Below are 22,545 nucleotides of genomic sequence, written 5' to 3' on the forward strand. Positions count from 1 at the left end.
CATTAAATTTAGTAGAACTATATATTAGGTTTTAACTCTAATAAGAAGATACATATTTTTTCTGTTTATTTACAAATATTTTTCCGACGTGTTTTGGATGTTCCTTCTCTAAAAAAAGAGATACCATCTTGTTTTCGTTTGCATAGGAAAGAATATCAAACATTTTTCTTTTTTAAATTTAATAAGCCACAATAAAGAAGGAACGTTATAATGCCACACGCTACATTAAAGACGTCGCCAGAGTAACTGAATGACTGTTCATATAGAAATCGCAGGTATTCGTCTCATACAACTACGCCCCCTATAGTTCGTTGCGATCGCGAATTATGTAAAAAAATTTATTAGACAACCTGAAAATATTGAGATGGCTTATAAGGCAACAAGCTTGCTCTCGATAAAGGTAGTGGAAGTTTAAATTGGGTATAATATAGCCTACGTCACAGGTTGTGTTGGCACAGATTCAGTGTGCGCCTTTTAACCACGTTTCAGTTTTGCTCGGGAAACAATCAGGTAATAATTTGGTATAAGAGGCGAATCCTGAAAGTAAGTTTCCCTAATTTATGAAAAAAAGCAGAACTCACACTTTCAGGAACATATTTATTGGCAACAAGTACGCCAATGTTTAAGCTATTTTTCAACATAGCCACCACCAGAATTGAGACACTTGTCGTATCGTGGGATCAACTTTTGTATCCCTCTGTCATAAAACTCTACCGCCTGTGAATGGAACCAGCGTGTGACAGACGTCTACCGTTACCGTGACCGTTACTGCGAAACACTGCGGAAATTGTGACTTGCCATTCAAAACAAGAGTCGTGGAATATTTACTGCAGGTGTTGCGCTCCTCCATGACAATGCTTGTCCACATGCGACATGACGCACAGCAGCTTTTTTGACGGAATTTCGCTGGGAATTGTTTGATCATCCACCCTACAGCCCTGATATTGCTCCCAGTGATTTTCCCGTTTTCTTGCACCTCAAGAAATTCCTGTCCTCCTGTGAGCGCTTTGGCAACGACGAAGAACTGAAGACGTCTGTCACATGTTGGTTCCATTCACAGGCGGCAGAGTTCTACGACAGAGGGATACAAAAGTTGATTCCACGATACGACAAGTGTCTTAATTCTGGTGGTGGCAATATTGAAAAATAGCTGAAATATTGTTGTGCTTGTTGCCAATAAATATGTTCCTGAAAGTGCGAGTTCGTTTTTTTTTATAAATTAGGGAAACTTACTTTCTGGATGCGCCTCGTATTTCAAAAATTTCTTACTTTGAGCTCGACATGGAAGTAATGGGTAAATAAATCAACCAACCAAACTATTATGGTAAGCGGGATGTAGTTCAAAATATTTAAAAGAAAATGAACTTAATGAAATGAAATAGATCAAATGTATCACAAAAAAATAATTATTGTAAGGAAATTGTGTACTTTTAGATCCGTCCTTAAGAACAGACCATTGTTATACTGTTGTATGTTATTATATTATTATTGCTGTTATATCTATCTATGATTTAATAGTAAAGCGACGTTACCATATCGTAAAAATATTGAACAAAAAAAACTTCGCCTCAACCAAAAATATTGTTGAGTAAAATTCATCAAAATTGCGTAAGTCGAAAGCAATAAGAAGTTAAAATAACGAGCAAAGTTGCGCGATGTTGCGATTCAAAACCCATCAAAAATAGTCATGTTTAATCCAATTCTTTTCTTTTTCTTAAAATTGCATGTTGAAAAAAAACCTTTCTTTATCTAGAATCGTACTGGTATAAAGGGAGACAAGTTTCATCTCATTGGTCACAGCTACGGCGCTTATTTAGTGGGCATGGCAGCAAAATTTATCAAGGATCAAAATGAAGAAAATATAATTCGAAGGTTGACTTGTAAGTTAATATTGATAAATCTATATGAAGAAAATATAGTTCGAATGTTGACTTGTAAATATTTATAGATCAGCATGAAGAAAATATAATTCGAAGGTTAACTTGCTGTTGTTGTTGTAGTTAAGTAACGTCGCATTAGAGCTGCACAATGGGCTATTGGTGACGGTCTGGGAAACATCCCTGAGGATGATCCGAAGACATGCCATCACAATTTTGATCTTCTGCAGAGGAGATGGCACCCACGCTTCGGTAGCCCGACGACCTGCATGCGAAGTCGAGCACTTTACAGTAGAACAGTTTAACGAGGACCAATACAGCACACCCTCGATCCCTACGCAGACTAATCCAAGTGATCACCCACCCACGCACTGACCGCAACCAGTGATGCTTGACTTCGGTGATCTGCTGAGAACTGTGTCTTAACGATCAGTCCACTGCGGGACGGTTAACTTGCAAGTAAATATTTAAAAAACAAACACGTCGTGTCAAGTAAACATGATAGTGAAGTAGAAATTACCGAAAATAATATTACACCATAGAACCATACATCTTTCTCACATTTAAGATTTCAAAAAAATTCTCACTAAATATAAATTAATTTCGAATTTAAGGTATTTATATTTTAATGTTTGGTAAATTATGGTAAGCTATTTATAGTAGCTATAGCTTATTTTATATTTCATTTAAATTAAAATAATACACGGTGACAGGAAATAATTCGACCTCACGTGCAATTATTTTATAGCAAACTAAAATGTAAAGGTAAAACTTTCAAATAAACATGAAAACATCATTTCTTATAATATCAAGTCCCGCAGTGGACTGATCGTTAAGACACGGTTCCCAGAAGATCACCGAAGTCAAGCATCAGTGTGCGAGTGGGTGACCACTTGGATTAGTCTGCGTAGGTACCGAGGGTGTGTGGTATTGGTCCTCGTTTAACTGTTCTACAGTAAAGAGGTGCTTCGCGTGCAGGTCGTCCGGCTACAGAAGCGGGGGCGACATCCCCTCTGCAGAGGATCAAAATTGTGATGGTATGTCTTCGGATCATCCTCAGGAATGTTTCCCTGACTATCTCAAATAGTCCATTGTGCAGCTCTAGTGCAACGTAAATGAACTACTACTACTACTTATAATGTTGCACGCTTTCAAAGAATTACTCATTTTCAAAGAAACCACACACCTTTATACGGAACTGTAAATGCCTTGTAGAGTTTTTCTTCCATTAACCGCAATCCTCTTACTGATATTTTGATCCATTCTATACACAAAGATTTTTAGAAGGCCCGAATCTCATGAGGTTTAGTACAAACCTTTATCACCAAGGTTAACCGAACTGATATATACATTGAATTAAAGTCTTTAATAAGATGGCTGTTCGTGTTCAGTAAAAAAAATCAGGAAAATTGTGCCTTGCATCGTTCTTGAAGGCTTATAGCTCTTTGTGCTGGAGTAGATTCCTGCTGAAAAATAAATGTTTGGTTTCTAAAGAAGCTTTGTGACTAAAAAAACCTAACATCATCAAAAATAAGATGTTGATAAAATATTAAAACTTAGTTCTAGTTCTTTCTTGTCGCCCTGCATTACGCATCCAGTGATTGGTCAAAAAATCATCTCGATTTCTCTCATAAAAGCAATCTGTAAGCTTTAGGAATAATGAAATAATGTCCTAACATAAATAATTTAAGGATTAAAAATATTTAACTAAGCTTTTCATTTTTTTCTTGTTAGTTAAATAAAAAAAATTTCTTGTGCTTGAAATTATAAAATCTTAAAAAACAAAAATAATTTTTTTATTTATTTCACTATTCATTTATTATTAATTTCATTTGTTTTAAGGTGTCTTCAAATACTTTTTCACCACAAGAAATAACGCTCAGCTAATAATATGTTGCTTTTAAAACTATAAGAAATTCCTCCCAGTTATTCATAACTATTAGGTTAAATTTTGTTCATCTTTCTGCTGTTTAGGGAAATGACGCAAAATCTTCAATGTAAAGAAAAACCTTCGTTTCTTTTAAAAAAAAAAATAACGTTTAAGGTTTATTTTTCATACGCCCATGTCCAAAAAATAAGAGAAAAACGCATTCTTGCAGGTAATTCAAAAATATAGTAAACCAAATAAATTGAAGTTTTACAAGATAATACATCAGAGTGTAGCAAAAAGAGTCTCAGTCCTATGCCTTAGAAAAGTCAAAAAGTCTTCCCTTACTAATAAGTTTTTCCTGGAAAGATCCAAACAGTTCAGGATTGATATTTTGATTAGACTGCGAAGATCATATTGCCTACCTTACAGATCATTCGTTACAAGTTAGAATATTTAAACATAGTCGTCCGTGCATTCGGCGTGGTTACCATTGTACATAATAACTTTGAAAGGAGACGAAGCTGGTCACCAAAGTCAGTAAGTAGATAATAAAATACATCGATGTAATAAGCATTTAAAAAATCTTATATTGTTATGGTGTTCTTGTATTCTTTAATGCACTATTTAATGGGTAAATTAGAGAACTTTATCAACTCTTTTGATTTACAATAGAACGGACAAAAGTTTTATTAACATAATACAGTTGGATTATTTTATGTAATTTTATCTAAACACCACGAAGTATTCATTTATAATGATCTGGATATTCTATTGCCTTGGTTATTATCTCCTTTTGTTCAATGTTGTTTTTCTTAGTCGATGCTTGCTAAGTTTTTTTGGGGTTTTTTTTTTTTTTTTACTTTTTTTCTCTTTTGGCTTCAGTTCTAGATCCAGCAGTAGCTCCTGTCTCCAATGAAGACATTATTAATGGAAAACTATCACATGAAAATGCCAAATTTGTGGACGTCATTCACAGCAATGGAGGAGAATGTTTCCGTAAGTACTAACACTTTCTGGCAGGTTCTTCCCGGCTACTTAACTGAAAGTTATCCAATTTTACACATTTAAAAACAAAATATTTCCAAGTTTGCTACATATATATATATATATATATATATATATATATATATATATATATATATATATATATATATACATATATATATAGCGTCTTTTCCGAGTGGAAGGATTAAAACAGGTCTTAGGCCGGGAAGGAGGGTACAAAATTTATTTATTAATTATTATTCAAAGCAGTCATAAGAGTGTGTAAAAGTGAACACGAAAAGTTGTCCTCCTAGGTTATATGTTAGGGAAAATCTTGCGAAGTAAAATCAGTAAAATGTCTTAATTTAGGGAAAGAGGGAAATCTTAGTAGTTGCTATTGGTTTATGAAATAGATCTAGGGTTTCCCACAGAGAACAAAGGGGAAAATGTCCTGCCTTTAATTAAATGCATACTTGAGCCAAAAATAGATTTAAAAACAGGATGCGGCTTAAAGTGTGAGAAAGTATTTCGATTAGAATAATTAATTAGAATAACCTAAAAAGATTAACACAAGCTTTCTCTGTTACACACACACACACACACACAAGGAATGAAGTTTTAATGCTTTTATTAATACAAAAGTATTTAATTTTTGTATTATATATATATATATATATATATATATATATATATATATATATATATATATATATATATATATATATATATATATATATATATATATATATGTATGTATGTAATACAAAAATTAAATACTTTTGTATTAATAAAAGCATTAAAACTTCATTCCTTTTCATAAAATATCTTTAGTAAAGGATAAGAGTAGAAATTCTATTTTGGGACTTCAAGGCTAAAAGCATACCAATGAATAATAATTAGATTTATACTTCAAAAGAGAAGTTATTTTAAGATCTTTCACTTCCATATAAGGAAAGATTAAACGATTTGCTATGAGTAATAAATAAATTGATGAGGCGTAAGAATACAGAAAAAGGCAATAATGACTGGCAGTTTTACTCTTTTTAATCATCCTATATAACGCAGGACCGAATGTTTTTGCGTGGCTTTTTGTTTTTATCTTGCTTAAATAAAATCCGTCAGCTTAGACGGGATATGTGTTCCCCCTCTCCCGCTTTGGAGAGGGGTAAACTGCTATTTCACCATCGTTTAGTAAAATAAAATATTATGCCGAAACTGGACTCCTTAATGATGCTGCTTTGACTGGGAATAACTGAAAAATAACGGTGTGGTTACACCGTTATTATATATATATATATATATATATATATATATATATATATATATATATATATATATATATATATATATATATATATATATATATATATATATATATATATATATATATATATATATATATATTAATTTCTGTTTCAGCCTCTAATTTTGGATTAATAACCCCTCTTGGACATGTAGACTTCTATCCCAATGGTGGAAATATTCAACCAGCGTGTTTCGAATATGCTATCGCCACAGTTCCAAGATTAGATTTGTTTTACGGTAAGTACAATAGAATTAAAATTATTTTTAGTATAAAATAGAAATAAGACATATGTAAAATCCTTACAATTAAAATAAAAATGAAAATATAAATGTGTGTTTGCAAAACAGTACTTTTATTAACTGTAACTATTACTTTACTTACATTTATTTATATTGTGGTTTGAAGGAGGCGTTTCATTTGTTGGTTTAAATTTTGTACTTTTTAGTTGCGATTCCTTTTCAATTTTATAGTGCTTTTCAATTGTGGTGAGGGTTATCTATTTTTGTCTTCTCATTATGGGATCTCGGGGCACTGTTAGTTTTGGTTAAATCTACTAACAACAGAAAGGCTCCGGTATGTTTGCAGGCAGTGTGTGTTCCCTGATGAAGTACTGTTTTGCAAACACCCATTTATATTTTCATTTTTCTTTTAATTGTAGAGATTTTATATATGCCTTACTTCTATTTTATATAATACAAATTTGTTTTCAGCTGCCTTGTGCGCTTTTCCAATTTGGTTTAATGATTTAAAGTTTCAATATGTTTATTTACCTCTAATGTATCAAATTGACTTCGTAAATTGAATTGATTTTAAGATTAAATTATTTTCAGTATTAATTTGAATTTGCATTCAAACATTGAAAAACATTCACATTTTGTGAAGATTAAAAAAAAAAGGCTCATTCCAGTAAGAAATTTAGAACTATAAATGAGTCAACCACCCCCTACTCACTATAACTCACCAGTCCCTTGTACAGCGCTTCCTTTCGAATCGTTTCGCAAACCAAACTCGCTTGGCTTGTTCTCCAAATAGTCGAAATAAAAGTCCAGCCTTCTTGTTTAACCCCATATGAACCGTGATTATATACTTGATAGCGTGATTCTCCCTTTACTGCCCATTGCTTCATATGTGAAGCGAGTTTTATTGGTTCCAGTGATCGCACAGTCCTTATCGTAATGCTTTCTCTAGTATTACATCTCGTATTAGTACGTATGCGTACTCTTTACGTATAAACTCGGAGTGTCCAGGACTGGAGAGCCTCTTTCTCCTTCTCTCTCTTTCTCCTTCCCTCTCTTTCTTCTTCAGTCTTTTTCTCCTTACCTCTCTTCAGCCTTCTTCTCCTTCCGCTTCTTTCTCTTTCCCTCTCTTTCTTCTTACCTCTCTTTCTTCTTCGGCTTTTTCTTCTTCCTCTTCTTTCTACTCCCCTCTCTTTCCCCTTCCATCTCTTTCTTCTTCCGCCTCTTTCTCTATCTTTCTTTCGACTCTTCACACCCCTTCATTTTAGTATAATTAATGATGCTTTAAAAATGACAGTAACAGAAATATCAAAAACCGGTCATTTTGACCGGTATTGGCCGTTTTAGGTATATTGTAAATTTACAAGAAAACTAATCAAAATAAATGAGTGAAATTTTTTGTAGATGATGTTTATTAATATTTAGGAAAAGTAAGAAAAAATCAAAGAAATCGGTGAAAACCAAAGAAAAATTGAACGCGTTTCAAATCGTTTTGCGGTCAAAATGACCGGTCCGGCCGTTCTGGTGTTAAGCAATATTCTGCTACATGGGTCAAAACTGTATGGCATTCGTCTATTCGTAATTTATTCTTCCTAATTTATTGAAAGAAATAACGCATACGATAGATATAAACTTTAAATTAATATAGATATTTCGCTTTTTTTTTAAAAAAAATTACTAAATATATCAAAAAGCAAGAACGTAAAAGTTCTCCTTTTAAAAAAAAGGACATGCTTATTCTTTTATTGATTAAAAAATAATAATAATTGTAAAGGCAAGAATTTTCCTTTATTATTGTCGATCTATTTTTTAAAAAAAAAGGTAAAGAAAAAATAGTCAAATCCAATATATTAATTTATGCAGAAATAGTGAATGATATATTAAATGTATACTTTTCGTAAAAAGTACACATTCTGTATTTAATGCTAATCATATGAATAAAAGAAAATACACGCAATTAAGATGAAAACATTTACTCAAACATTGATCCTTCTATTTGTTGCCAGTGAAAAGAAGCCCGAAAAATTGGATTATTTTGTCCACTCAATACGCCCGATTCTTAAACTTCGCGAGTTATGTTTTTATTTTGTAACTACATACAGCTTACATCTTAAAAATTATTTAAATTTTGTTTTTTAATGCAATTGGGTATTCTTGTTTCTAACAGAATAAAATTATTTTAGAATATTATGTATATATATTTCCATAGAAATCGTAATATTAAACAAACGTAAATACTCCTTTGACCGTGAAGTACTCTTTCAAAGTATTCTAAAAGTCGTGAGTGTTTTTTTCCCCCTAAAAGAATTACTAGTTGTTGCCACTATATAACGAAAATATTACATTTTAATTACTAGTATAATTTGTCTTCTTAAAATGTTGTAAATGTATGTGTTTGATAATAGCAAAACGAAAACATTGTAAAATGAAATGCGAACAAATCTTTCAATATATTCTTGAATCTCTTACCAAACTGTCAATTACGTGACTTTCTTTCAATCAGTAATTTCAACAAATTATGATTTTCCATAGGCTTAATGTCATTATTCCCTACGTGCTGCTATCATTGGCAAGCGATTCAGTACTTCAAAGTGTCTATTAATTCCCCAAGCAGCAAATTCATCGGCGCTAGATGTGACAGTTATGAAGATTTTAAGTCAGGAGCATGTCAACGGTGTTGCCGGGACAACTCAACAGATTGCGCTGTTGCAGGAATGGATGCTGAATATTATTATCCCATGGATCAACCCAGAGAAAAAAGAAAATATTATTTCGACACGGAAATCATTTGTCCTTATAACGGTAATGTGCTTATTTTTTTCCATTTATTTGAACCTATTATAAGCATTGAGCCTATCAGGAGCATTATTAGAAATATGCCTATGTTATGAATATATGCTATGTATATATATATATATAAGGATAAGTGCCGATTTTTTGGCATCAGTTACAGATTGTTACTGATACACATAATCATCAGTTACTTATATCTGATACTTTTTGCATCAAATACCGATCGATTTTAAATTTAGATACTAACTAGTAGAAGGGATTTATAATTATAAATTACTTAAAGTTAAACTTGTAATTGGAATTGTAAATTATTGTACCTATCATGAGTATTATTAAATATGGATGGGTGAGGGCCAACTTTTTTGGTTTAAAAAAATTTTACTGATACAATTGATTGTCAGATGCAAATGCCTAATACGTTTTGCATCAGATAGCGATCGATCTTGATTTTAGAATCAAACTAGTAGAAGAGATTTAAAATTATAAGTTACTTATTGTTAAACTTGTAATTAAAATTATAAGCATTGAACCTATCAGGAGCATTATTAGAAATGGATGGATAAGTGCCGAATTTTTTATATCAATTACAGTTTGTTACTGATACACGTGATCATCAGTTACTTATATATGATACTTTTTGCATCAGATACAGATCGATTTTAAATTTAGATACTACCTAGTAGTAGGGATTTATAATTATAAGTTACTTAAAGTTAAACTTGTAATTGAAATTGCAAATTATTGTACCTATCATGAGTATGTTATTAGAGATGGATGGTTGAGTGACAATTTTGTTGGTATCAGTTATAATTTTTTACTGATGTTATGACGATATAAATGGACTGTAAATTTAACGATTGGTTTTAATAAAGTGCGTTCACCATAGAACAAACGAAATAATTTGAAATAACGATATATTTTTAATATCGAAATTATTTATTGAGGAGGATGCTCACTATAGCGCATCCTCTACGAAACGAACGAAGCAATTAAAAAAAACACAAACATTAAGAAGCGCTCGCCAAATTGGCGAACTATCATGGCGACATAACACATTTTGATACATGACATTTAACATTTTCCCCCGCATTGAATAATTATGTTATTCAATTGATCATCAAGTAACAAAATCCAAAAAGAAATTAGAATTTCAATCAATTTGATATTTTTCAAAAATAAAACATTATTATTATTATTCAATGCGAGTTCACAATATACAAGTATAAGCAACAATATAACAAATAATTACAAATTTCTTTTTTTTTTCTTAAGTATATAAATCAAACAATTAACACAATCAAAATTATTCAATTGGCAGCAAACACAATTTAGATATCGCACGTTTATATGTACCTGTTGAAGTGCGAATTATAGCTACACGTACATTATTATCTCTACCTTTAATAACTTTTATTATCCGACATAAAGGCCAATTACACACAGGTGTATTGTCTTCTTTTAAAATAGCCATGCTACCTGGGACAATATTAGTTTTCTTAAAGTTCCATTTGTATCTCTGTTGAAGGTGATTTAAATAATCACGCTTCCAGTTCTTCCAAATTGCTTGAACAAACTTAGTTAATAATTTCCACCTACTTAATCGATTTAAAGGTACATTTATTTCAGGCTCTGCTATGGCAGTCATCGATCGACCGATTAAAAAATGTGCCGGAGTTAGAACATTAAGATCACTAGGGTCAGCTGATAAAGGAGTGAGTGGTCGCGAGTTCAATATTGATTCAATTTGATTACTAACAGTTAAAAATTCCTCATACGTTAATTTGGTTGTTCCTACTACTCTTTTAAAATAAAATTTAAAAGATTTAACACCTGCTTCCCAGATACCTCCAAAATTAGGTGCTCTAGGCGGAATAAACTTCCAAATTATTTCTTCCGTTGAACAATAGTCATTTAACTTATCTTTCGATTTTTCCACTAAGTTATACAACCTTTTTAGTTCTAAATTAGCACCCACCATATTTGTAGCGTTGTCACTAATCAAAACACTACACTTTCCACGACGCGAGAAAAATCTTTTTAAACAAGCTATTAGCGCATCTGAAGTTAAATCATCTACCATTTCTAAGTGGACAGCCTTAGTGGCCAAGCAAACAAATATCGCGATGTAAATTTTGTGATAGATTCCTTTGCGTTGATTTTTATATTTAATTAAAAATGGTCCCGTGAAATCGATCCCTGTTTTATTAAATACTTCACCAGGGTTAACTCGTTCTGGGGGCAGATTTCCCATTATTTGATTAGCAACTATAGGTTTTTGTTTAAAACAAACAACACAACTATGAAAAATCTTTCTAGCTAAATTTCTACCTTGTAAAGGCCAAAACTTTTCTCTAACAAAATTCAATAAGGCTTGTGGCCCTGCATGCAAAAATTTCAAATGATAATGTTGCATAATCAAACTAGTCAATTTATGCTTTGCTGGTAATACTACAGGAAATTTTGTATCATAATTCAAATTCGATTGTTCCAATCGACCACCTACGCGAATAATATCTTTATCAAGAAAGGGATTTAAAAACTTTAACTTACTTTTTGGAGATACGGAAAGTCCCTTACCTAGCGATTTAATTTCTTCTCGAAACTCACCTTTTTGAACAAAACCTATGATTTGATTTTCTGCTCCTTTTATTTCTGCTGACGACAATGACCCGATCAATTTGTCCCTTGGATTTCTGCAATTAAATAAGAACCTGCGAACGAAACTGAAAATTCTAATTAATTTAAGATACTTAGAGCAATTTTCAATTAGGTTAGAAATACAATTATCATTATCAGTTATCACTAATGCAGTGTCCGGCTGTGGTTTTAGTTCAGATAAATATTCACTTGAGTTATTAGAAATTGTCTCTTTGCCTATGGTCAATTTTAAATCTTGTTGCAAAAAGGATGGACCATTCCACCAGAGAACTTCCGATTGAAGTTTTTGAGGTTCCAGACCACGTGACACCAAATCAGCAGGATTATCTTCAGAAGACACATGGTGCCATTGAAAGTCACTTGTCAGTTCTTGAATTTTGCTCACTCGATTTGCAACAAACATCTTGAGTAGGTGTGGTGACTGTTGTATCCAAGCCAATACGATGCTAGAATCTGACCACAAGTGAATAGCTGATATGTCAAGTTTTAAACATTTAACAACCTTTGTTACGAGTTTAGACAACAGCACAGCAGCATTTAGTTCCAATTTAGGAATTGTAATTGTCTTCAAGGGAGAAACTCTGGATTTACTACAAAGGAGATTAGATGCAATTTCTCCATTCGATGCGAAGCACCTTACATAGATAGCTGCTCCGTATGCTTTTTCACTTGCATCGGCAAATCCATGAAGCTCTACAACTTTCACTTTTTCCATTAGTACAAATCTGTTGATGTTTAAGTAATTCACTTTACGCAGTGAGTCTAGAAACTGGTTCCATTCTCGAACTTCCTTTATTGGAAGTGAATCATTCCAATCAATCTTTAGAAGCCAAAGAGCTTGCATGAAGATCTTTGCCCTTGTAATCAAAGGTCCAAGGAGTCCAACGGGATCGAAAATTTTGGCAATAACTGATAAAACAGTTCTCTTCGTATATTTAGCAGGATTGTTGACAGTCATTTTGAAGGCAAAGCAATCAACCTCAGGTTTCCATACAAGTCCCAGAGCTTTTACTTCTTTTGAAGGATCGAACAAATAGTCACTATTCACAGAGTTATAACCTAAAAGTTGGGGATCATTGGAGCACCATTTGTGCAACTCCATACCACAACGAGCAAGCATTTGAGGAAGTTGGGCTTGTAATTCTCTCGTAGTATCCAAAGTTTCTGATCCAGACAAACAATCATCCATGTAGAAGTTGGACATGACGACAGGTGCTGCTATTGGGAATTTTTCACCTTCGTCAATGACCAGTTGCGTCAAAGTTCGTGTTGCCAGGAACGGAGCACAACTTGTCCCATATGTGACTGTTTTCAGTTTGTAAACTTTAACAGGATCATCTGCACTATTTTTCCATAAAATTCTCAAAAGATCTTGCTGTGATTTATCCACTAAAATTTGTCGATACATTTTCTTAATATCTGCTATAAATGCGAATCGATAAGTTCGAAAACGACATAAAATGGAAAATAATTCTTCTTGGACAATTCCGCCGTTCAAAAGTTGAGAGTTCAAAGAATATCCAGTTGAAGTAGCCGACGAGGCATCAAACACAACTCGGAGAGGAGTTGAGCTTTTCTCAGGTCGGTACACTCCTTGATGGGGAATGTAGTAGGTCATTTTTGGCTCTTCAGATTCGATCACTTCTTCCATGTGACCTAAGCTTTGATATTCGTTCATAAAATTTTTATAGAGTTCTAACATAGTTGGTTCCTTCACTAAACGTTTATACAACCAGTTTAATCTCCTCAGAGCGTTATTTTTCGAATTGCCTAGTTGAGAATTACTTTTTTCCCTCATTGGCATTTTAACCTTATAACGGCCTGTATCCGTTCTCGTATGATTTTTGACAAAATGTTCCTCACATATTTTTTCTTCGTCTCCTTGGATAGCAATTCCCTCATCAACTGTTTCAATTTTCCAAAATTTTTCTAATGTTTTATTAAGATTTTCGGTTTCTTTTAAAAGCCCACAATAAATTCGATTCTCAGTTTTTGGCATTTCAATTGCCCCACTAATTATGTATCCGAATTCCGAGTCCTGCAATATTATTTTTTGTTCGGAAAGATGTATTCTATTAGGTTTCAAAATCTCGAAAAATACTTCCGCACCCAACAATAGGTCAATTTTTCCAGGTCCATTAAATGATTGATCTGCTAAATTTATGTTTTGAGGCCAATTAATATGGGTAACATCGATATAATTGGACGGGGTGACATCAGTAATTTTTGGAACAATAAGAAGATCCAAAGATCTCAAAAAAGTAAAACTATGATTTGAAATAGTACTTTTTATCTTAGATTTAACGGTCATTTCTAATCCATTAATTCCAGAAACCGCAAGATTTATTTTTTCTTTCTTTAATCCTAATACATTTGCACAATAAGTAGAGCAATAGCTTGATTGACTTCCAAGGTCAAGAATCGCTCTCAAATATAATCTTTCCCCACTTATAGATTCAACATAAACATTTGCAGTTGCTAATAAAATTGTTTTGCCTTTCATTAAAAAACAATTTGAATTCGAAGCCAATAATTCTTTTTCTTTATTGTAGTTTTCACTCTCACATTCGTTTGGCAATGTGCCATGAACAGTTGAATCGAAAATCTTACTAATGAGAGGCTCCTGCAATGATTGACTAGACATAACATTCTGTTTAGCCAAGGCGCCAGATGTGTTTATTTCCTTTGAAATATGCAACAAACTATTATGCTTTTTACCACACTGATTGCATAAATATTTCGATGAGCATTTGCTTATATGATGACCTGACATTAAGCAATTAATACACAAATTATGCTTTTTAGCTACATCAAACCTTTCTTTAGGAGGGAGTTTTTTAAACAAATCACAAAAATATATTGGATGCGATAAATTACACAAAATACACTTTTTATTTTTCGTATTTAACCCAAAGCTTTTGTTTCGAACTTGAATAGGGGGTTGTTTTGTTTTCATTAAACTATTTCTGTGAATGTTTTCCAAGACCTGACTTCTTTTTTCAACAAAAGTTAATAAATTGTCTAATTCTGGTACTTCGGTATTTTCTAAGAAAAGCTCAAATTGTCTCTGACTTTCACGATCTAGTTTTTTCAAAACAATATTTAAAATAATAATATCAGACAAATTGTTTCTTTCAAACTTTAGATTTTTTAAAGCTCTCAAATTTCTATTTACGTTATCAACAATTTTTCTTAAATCTTTAGGCGATTCATTATACAGTTTTTCGATTTCAAGAATTGATTGAATATGGTTATCAACAATAATTCGTTTATTTTCATATCTCTCTTCCAATGCTTGGAATAAAGATAGAAATGTATCATCTTCTGTTTCCAAAAGTTTTGCTTCTCCTTTTAGCGAAGCACGAAGATAATGTAATTTTTCACTATCTGATAAATTATTGTTGTTTCCAATTACACAATTAAATTGATTTTTGAATGTTGCGAATTCTAAATAATTTCCTGAAAATGTTGGAATAGGCACTTCAGGAATACGATAATTACTGCAATTTGACATAGAGGATTGTTTATCATCTTTAGTATTATTGATAGCAATAGTTGTTTTAAAAATTTTAATGAGGTTTTTAATTCTTACCTCTAATGTTTCTATTCTGGAATCGATATCCAACAAATCTTCTTCGACTTTATCCATTGCAGCTTCATTTTCTACAGTGTCACAGTAGTTGTCACGTAATATGCAAACGGATGATTTAATTTTTTCAATATTATTTAGTTTTGTGTCCAAGTCAATTTCATTATATTCAACATCTGGTTTATTCAACAAAGTTTCGAGACGAGTTAGTTGAGCTTTGATGCTCCCCTTTTTATTATTAAGTTTTTCCATAATTACGAAATCAAAATTTTGTTCTTACTCAGTCAAGTAGTTTAAAAATAATCCAAGATACGACATCGAAATTATTCAAAGTCTCCGGCTCGACGGACCAGAAATGTTATGACGATATAAATGGACTGTAAATTTAACGATTGGTTTTAATAAAGTGCGTTCACCATAGAACAAACGAAACAATTTGAAATAACGATATATTTTTAATATCGAAATTATTTATTGAGGAGGATGCTCACTATAGCGCATCCTCTACGAAACGAACGAAGCAATTAAAAAAAAACACAAACATTAAGAAGCGCTCGCCAAATTGGCGAACTATCATGGCGACATAACACATTTTGATACATGACATTTAACAACTGATACACCTGATTGTCAGATACAAATGCCTAATACGTGTTGCATCAGGTAGCAATCGATCTTGAATTTATGATCAAACTGATAGAAGAGATTTAAAATTATAAGTTACTTATTGTTAAACTTGTAATTAAAATTATAAGCATTGAACCTATCAGGAGCATTATTAGAAATGGATGGATAAGTGCCGAATTTTTGATATCAATTACAGTTTGTTACTGATACACGTGATCATCAGTTACTTATATATGATACTTTTTGCATCAGATACAGATCGATTTTAAATTTAGATACTACCTAGTAGTAGGGATTTATAATTATCAGTTACTTAAAGTTAAACTTGTAATTAAAATTGCAAATTATTGTACCTATCATGAGTATATTATTAGAGATGGATGGTTGAGTGACAATTTTGTTGGTATCAGTTACAATTTTTTACTGATACACCTGATTGTCAGATACAAATGACTAATACGTTTTGCATCAGGTAGCAATCGATCTTGAATTTATGATCAAACTAATAGAAGAGATTTAAAATTGTAAGTTACTTATTGTTAAACTTGTAATTAAAATTATAAATTATTGAACCTACCATGAGTATTATTAGAGATGAATGAGTGAGTGTCAATTTTTTGGTATCAGTTATAATTCTTACTGATACACCTGATTGTCTGATACAAATATCTGATACTTTTTGCATCACATACCGTTTCATCTTAAATTTAGAACCTAGCAAGTAGAAGGGGTTTAAAATTATAAGTTACTTTTATCAGTAACAATTACTTACATCAGTAACAATTTTTTACTGATAAACCTGATTATCAGATATAAGTATCTAATACTTTTTGCATCAGATGCCGATCGATCTTAAATTTAGAACCTAACTAGTAGTAAAGATTTTAAACTATAAATAATTTTTATACCATGTTTTTAATTAAATTTAGTTTTAATACTTTTTTATTAATTTAAAATTCCAATTTTATTCTTAAAGTATTACAACATTTGAATATCAAGCATAACAGATAATTTGATAAAAATTATGACATATTTAAAATATGTTCACCTTGATTGCTCTCAATCCAACCAAAAATCGAATAAATTGACGCATGCAAAAAGCGTATAACTATCACAAGTTTTAATATTGATGACAAATAAAATTAACTTAATCAATTACTACACAACATATTTTAGATTCTTTATTTCCTGACAATTTTAATTTCTAGTAAAAGAAACATAAATAATTCAGTTGATGATAAAATGTCTTGATAATCAGTTTAAAATTATTCCTTTAAATTGCTTTTAAGTAATATTATAACAATATTATATAATATTTAATAACAATATTTAAATTACAAAAATTTAATCAAAGATATTTAATATTTAATTTTATTAATATTTAATTTCATTAGTATTTAAATTTAATTAATAAATAAGATTTTTTTATTAATTTAATGGATGAAACTATTAAATCTTTCGCAATTCTTATCAAAATATTTTTTAGAGATTTCGCCTAAAAATTATATTGAAAGCAAACCATTAAAAATATTAATATAACTTATTTTTTTTATTACTTTGGAGGTTTAACAGAAAAATCATTACATTGATAATAAAGCAAAAGGATAGGGCAAAAAGCCTTAATGAAATGATTCAGACCTGTTGTTGGTTCTAAACGATAATCAAAACATTAATAACTCATTTAAATTAATACTACTCGACTCCAGTTTATTAGCTTAATTCTCAAAAAAAGGACTTGTGCGCGTTGTTTACAAGTCTACTAAAGTTACGATTGAAGTACAATGCAACAATTCAAATTTATTCTACTATGTGCAAAGTCTCAAAAGAGCTACACACCTGGCCTCAAGTACTATTAACAAATATTTATTGAGATGCTGCCTTAAGATTGTAACAGTCGTTACAAAGCACTATTTATTTTGATGTTACCATTCAATAAACATGAATGAAAAAATATTGAAATATGAAAAATTATGATGAATGAAAAAGTATTGATAACGGACCACCTACTTTTATTCTGGGTTGTGCAAGTTGTAATCTATGGACAAAAAGATAGTGAAATATCGATTATTTGTCATTATTAAGAATTAGAAGTGTATTGTGAAAATAGAAGATCACTGCTAGCTTCCATAACCTATGTAAATTTCTTTTCAAAGGATTCAATTAATTCATCAATCATGTTGTTTTTTCCTGTTTGATAACAATGTTTACCCGTTTTAAGAATATTTAATTTGGAAGGACCCGTGGTGTTTTCATTCTTTTTGGTTTTACTTTTGCTGAGACATAACGATTCTCCTGACGTATGTTAATTAACGAAAATGGCGTAACGTCATATTCTTAGAACAGCAATTTGAAGGCAATAAAGAATAGATAATAAATAGAACAATCTATAAATAAAATAATAGAATAGATTACAGAAATGGAAGTGAATAGAATCTTAATAATAAAAGAAAATGTTGAAATCATCGTCCAATATGTAGTAAAGTTTTTTTTTTATTTCTAATGGCAGGACATAAACAAGAAATAACACAGAAAACAAATGCAAAGACAAAACAGGTGAATAAATAAACTAAACAGAATGATCGAAGTCATTGCCCTAAAAGTTCTCTGGCTTGCCAATAAAGCGACGATTCAGAGCCGGAATGCAATGCAGCACAGCGGAGGAGGTGGGTCCTATTCATGGGCTCTGCCAAGTTGCAGAGCAGACAGTCAGGTGAATTTAGAATACCGATGCGGTGCAAGTGTTCAGCCAGACAGTCGTGGCCCGTTAAGAGTCGAAACTGTGCCACAACTTCACGGCGTGGACCATTAGGGATGTATATATGTAGTAAAGTTCTCTAACGTAGATGGACACTGTATACGCTAGTCTAGAAAGTGTTGCCATTTTCCTGAGCTTTTAAAAAAAAACGCATGCTTTTTTTTGCAAGATATCTCCATTTTCAAAGCTTCTTTGATAAAGGTAGGTAAATATGACAATGAATCCTTTTAATCGAAAGATTCCAATTATCTTGATATCTTAGTTTCTGTTGCTGCAATTTTTTTGAAAAGTGTAATTAAACAATATCAGTTGGCTACCAAACATTTCTGATCTAATGTATTTGTTGTTTTTCTTCCCTTTCTTCAGAAAAATATGACTTCAGCATTTTTAAAGACTGTGAAGACAACGAAGACAGAGAAGACAACGAAGACTGTGAAGACAACGAATACACTGAAGACAACGAATACATTGAAGACAATGAAGACAGTGGAAGACGACGATAACAGGGAAGACAACGACGAGGGTTCAATTGAAAAAATTGGAGGATTGTTTGGATAATGTATTGTGTTACAGTTTAACATTTTACGGAATGTTACTTTAAGGTCGTCTCAAGTTGGCATAAAGAAGCAAGAGACAGTATTGCAATTAAACTACCCAAGTAGTACCAGAGACATTTCATTAAAAAAACAATTATTTAAATTTATAAATTTTACCCTTAAATTTACATTTGCATTATTGCATAATGCTACGTTTAATACCACCTTTAATGCACATTTCAAAAAATAAAATAAAAAATTATTTCAAAAGCTTCTCATTTAAAAGTTTCAAGTTAATTTCTAAGTAGGAAAAAATATGAAATCATTTTCAAACTCTAACTAATCATTATAAGCACTGAACACATAGTTTATAACAATGTTAATTATTTATAATCAAGATTTCACACAGTTATCAGTAATTCTCGAAGATAATTACTATCGTGATCATTTTTATATTTTTTTGACAAATAAATACAGCGGTACTACAAAATTTTTAGCCTTACTCTAAATTATTCATAAATAAACAAGCACTTGACTCTTTTTTTGTTTTCGTTACATTATTAGATTTATCAAAAAAATGGTAGTAAAACACCAAGAGTGAAATTAACTTAACATAAAATATTTTTCAACCCTTCATATTTAACAAGTACCACAATCACAATTTTCTCAACGAATTTGCACTTAGTACAATATTACTTAATTAACTCATGACGGTTCTACTAATCTTACTCAAGCGAACTCCACAACTCTCGAGAAAGAGGGACCAAAACCTAGGACGCTGAACTGTCTCAATCGTAATGCACAAATTATTGAAAATAACTGGTAATATATGACCTACTGGCAACAATTTTCAAAGAAACCAACACTTTTCCTATGAAATGAACATAATTAAAGCAAATTACTCGCATTACAAAAAGCAAATAGAAAAAAACAAGTTGATAAAATTACTAATGTTAGAAGAAAACGGGAATGTCCTTTAAATGTTAATAATAATCTCCATAATTTTGAATACAACTGTAATCATGATTACACTGATCGATTACAGTAATCAATTACTTTATTTAATTATAATTTTATATATATTTTAATAATTTTATTAGTTTATTCTTAAGACTCGTATAGGGGATAAACTATTTGCCTGTAATTCCTTACCAGGTGAAAAACAGTTCTTGATTATTAACTCCCCAAAAGTATGACTCATAAACCATACAAAATGTGGGCAAAAACCAACTAATTTGATGAGTGGAGGCAGTGGGTTCAATCCCCCTTTGTATATTTCATTCTCTTTTGTGATTTAATGATTTTTAATATTCAAATTAAAAAAATTCTTTGGAATCATTCCAGCACACAATTTTATATGTTTATTTATGAAGTATTTATGAAGGAATCCAACTTGATACCTAGTTTGTTTCGTAACCATTGGCAATCCACCGTAGCTAAGAGTTTCCTACATCGGCTTTGACAGGGTTTGTGCTGCACAGAAATAAGCACTTGAAAACAACTTGGGAACAATCAATAAATCAATCTGGTCTAGCGGTTCCGTTCTTTCGCCAAACACTCAGTAGCGGATTCGAATCCCACTGTACCCTTGTGAAGTCCTTGAATTATGCTATCAGTTAAAGGCTTATAAACTGTACTTTGCGATGAGCACACACAAATAAATAAATCAAATATAGAAACTGAAGACATTATATGTGTCAGAGATCTGATTCGTGTATTACCAACCTATTTCACTATAGCGCATTAACAAAATCGAGCTATTGAGAACTATGGTAAATAATATTAAGGGGGCCCTCCTTTAACATTACACAGCGACATTGCACATCCCTTTTACATTGGAGGGCGGTATTGCCCTCCTCCAAACGCTGCGTGAAACGTGGAGATAGCGGGCTCGAATCCCGCTGTTACCCTGGATGTATCTTCATGCAGTTCTTCTCTGTATTGTGCTACATGTCTTTCGATTTGATAATGGTCTATAATTGTATTTCAACTCACACGCCTAAACATGTATGTTGTTTCTATAAGTCAATAAAATAAATCAACAATAATACATATTTTCTTCTATTGGATACATAAGAAGGGACGTTTTCGTTATCTTCATCTCCATGTAACGCAAATGCGGTTTAGATCTATCAAAAAGTCCTCCGCGGAAGGCAATTTCTTCCAATACTTGATCCAGGAGTTCCCTTGAATTCTGGATTAGGGTTCAAAATTGCAAGACTACGTAGTTGAACATTAGTAGTCATAAACCAGAAAACTGGGTCGGCTGTTCAACGACGGTTATAAAATATAAAATAAAAACCTTCTCAAGAATTGATTTGAGACTTATCAAGAAATTGAAAAATAAAGTAAGAAATAGAGGGAGAATTGTACATCAACCATTTTGAACTTAATCCAGCAAAGAAAGGAGCTCCTGGATCAAGTATTGAGAGAAATTTGCCTTCATGGAGGACTTTTGGATGGAACTAACCCACAGCGTTACATGGAGAGGAAAACCACCCACGGTTAGCCTGGCGGCAAGAAGACTTTATCCCAAGATCCGTCTACCACTGAGGATATTTTACGTCAGCACTGTAGTCAGTGCGTGAGGGAATTTGTATCGACTAGCCATCGCTGGGATTCGAACCCTGTTGACCCTAAGCCACCACAGCTCTAAGAAGCATGTATCAATTTAATTTAATACCTTAAAAAATGTAAGTTGCAAGAAAAAATTGGAATTAATTTCTGTTTCAGTACCTATCCCAAAATAATGGCCAAGCCTTGGCCCCCAAGAAACTTAGAAAAACATTGCTCCTCTGAAATCGATCAGAAGGGTAGTTACCCAAAGCCACCAACAGGCAAAGTACTACATGCTTGTTTTTAAAATTTAGTGGTTTAAAAAAATAGTAGGCACTGTTACGAAAATATCCCCAATAAACTGAACGATAACTGGGGCAAATAATCAATATTATCAGGGTGCATAGAATTATTAAAATTGTATCTCAAATAAAATCATTAGATCTCGAGTTATTCAGGGTAGTCATTTTTTATGTGCATTAATACATTAAGTAAAATTTTCCTTTTACCCGTCCATAATACATTAAACTTATCTCGAAAAATATATAAATGTTGAAAATAGAGAAACATGAAAGAAAGTATTTTTTCCTCCGACTTAAATAAGATTTTTAATTCACTAAGAATTATGACGCAATTTGAAACAGTTATTTAGAAAAATATTCGTGGAATATATTAAAATTAGAATATTTTAGAGAAGAAAAAAAAGGAAGAAAAATGTTAAGTGCTTTCATTATGATGAAATATCTCTTCTTTAAGAA

At 31.7% G+C, this 22,545-nt stretch overlaps 1 protein-coding gene across 3 annotated transcripts in view; it reads left to right on the forward strand.

Moving 5' to 3' along the window:
• Positions 1 to 19,501, forward strand: part of LOC122271196 (pancreatic lipase-related protein 2) — a 40,613-nt gene extending 21,112 nt beyond the window's left edge. For 2 of the 3 annotated variants that reach the window (XM_043051642.3, XM_043051641.3), the window contains exons 4-8: positions 1,754 to 1,880; positions 4,630 to 4,743; positions 6,151 to 6,273; positions 8,806 to 9,075; positions 19,062 to 19,501. In XM_043051642.3, the coding sequence (XP_042907576.2) occupies positions 1,754 to 1,880; positions 4,630 to 4,743; positions 6,151 to 6,273; positions 8,806 to 9,075; positions 19,062 to 19,198 (771 nt within the window). In that variant the 3' untranslated portion in view covers positions 19,199 to 19,501. The remainder of the gene's footprint in view (positions 1 to 1,753; positions 1,881 to 4,629; positions 4,744 to 6,150; positions 6,274 to 8,805; positions 9,076 to 19,061) is intronic. The other variant, XM_043051643.3, reaches the window with a different exon arrangement.
• The last annotated feature ends 3,044 nt before the right edge of the window (positions 19,502 to 22,545 follow it).

The sequence above is a fragment of the Parasteatoda tepidariorum genome, chromosome 8, assembly GCF_982258835.1.
Source record: "Parasteatoda tepidariorum strain Cologne lab strain chromosome 8, Ptep-v5.0, whole genome shotgun sequence".
NCBI classification, from domain to species: Eukaryota; Metazoa; Arthropoda; class Arachnida; order Araneae; family Theridiidae; genus Parasteatoda; species Parasteatoda tepidariorum.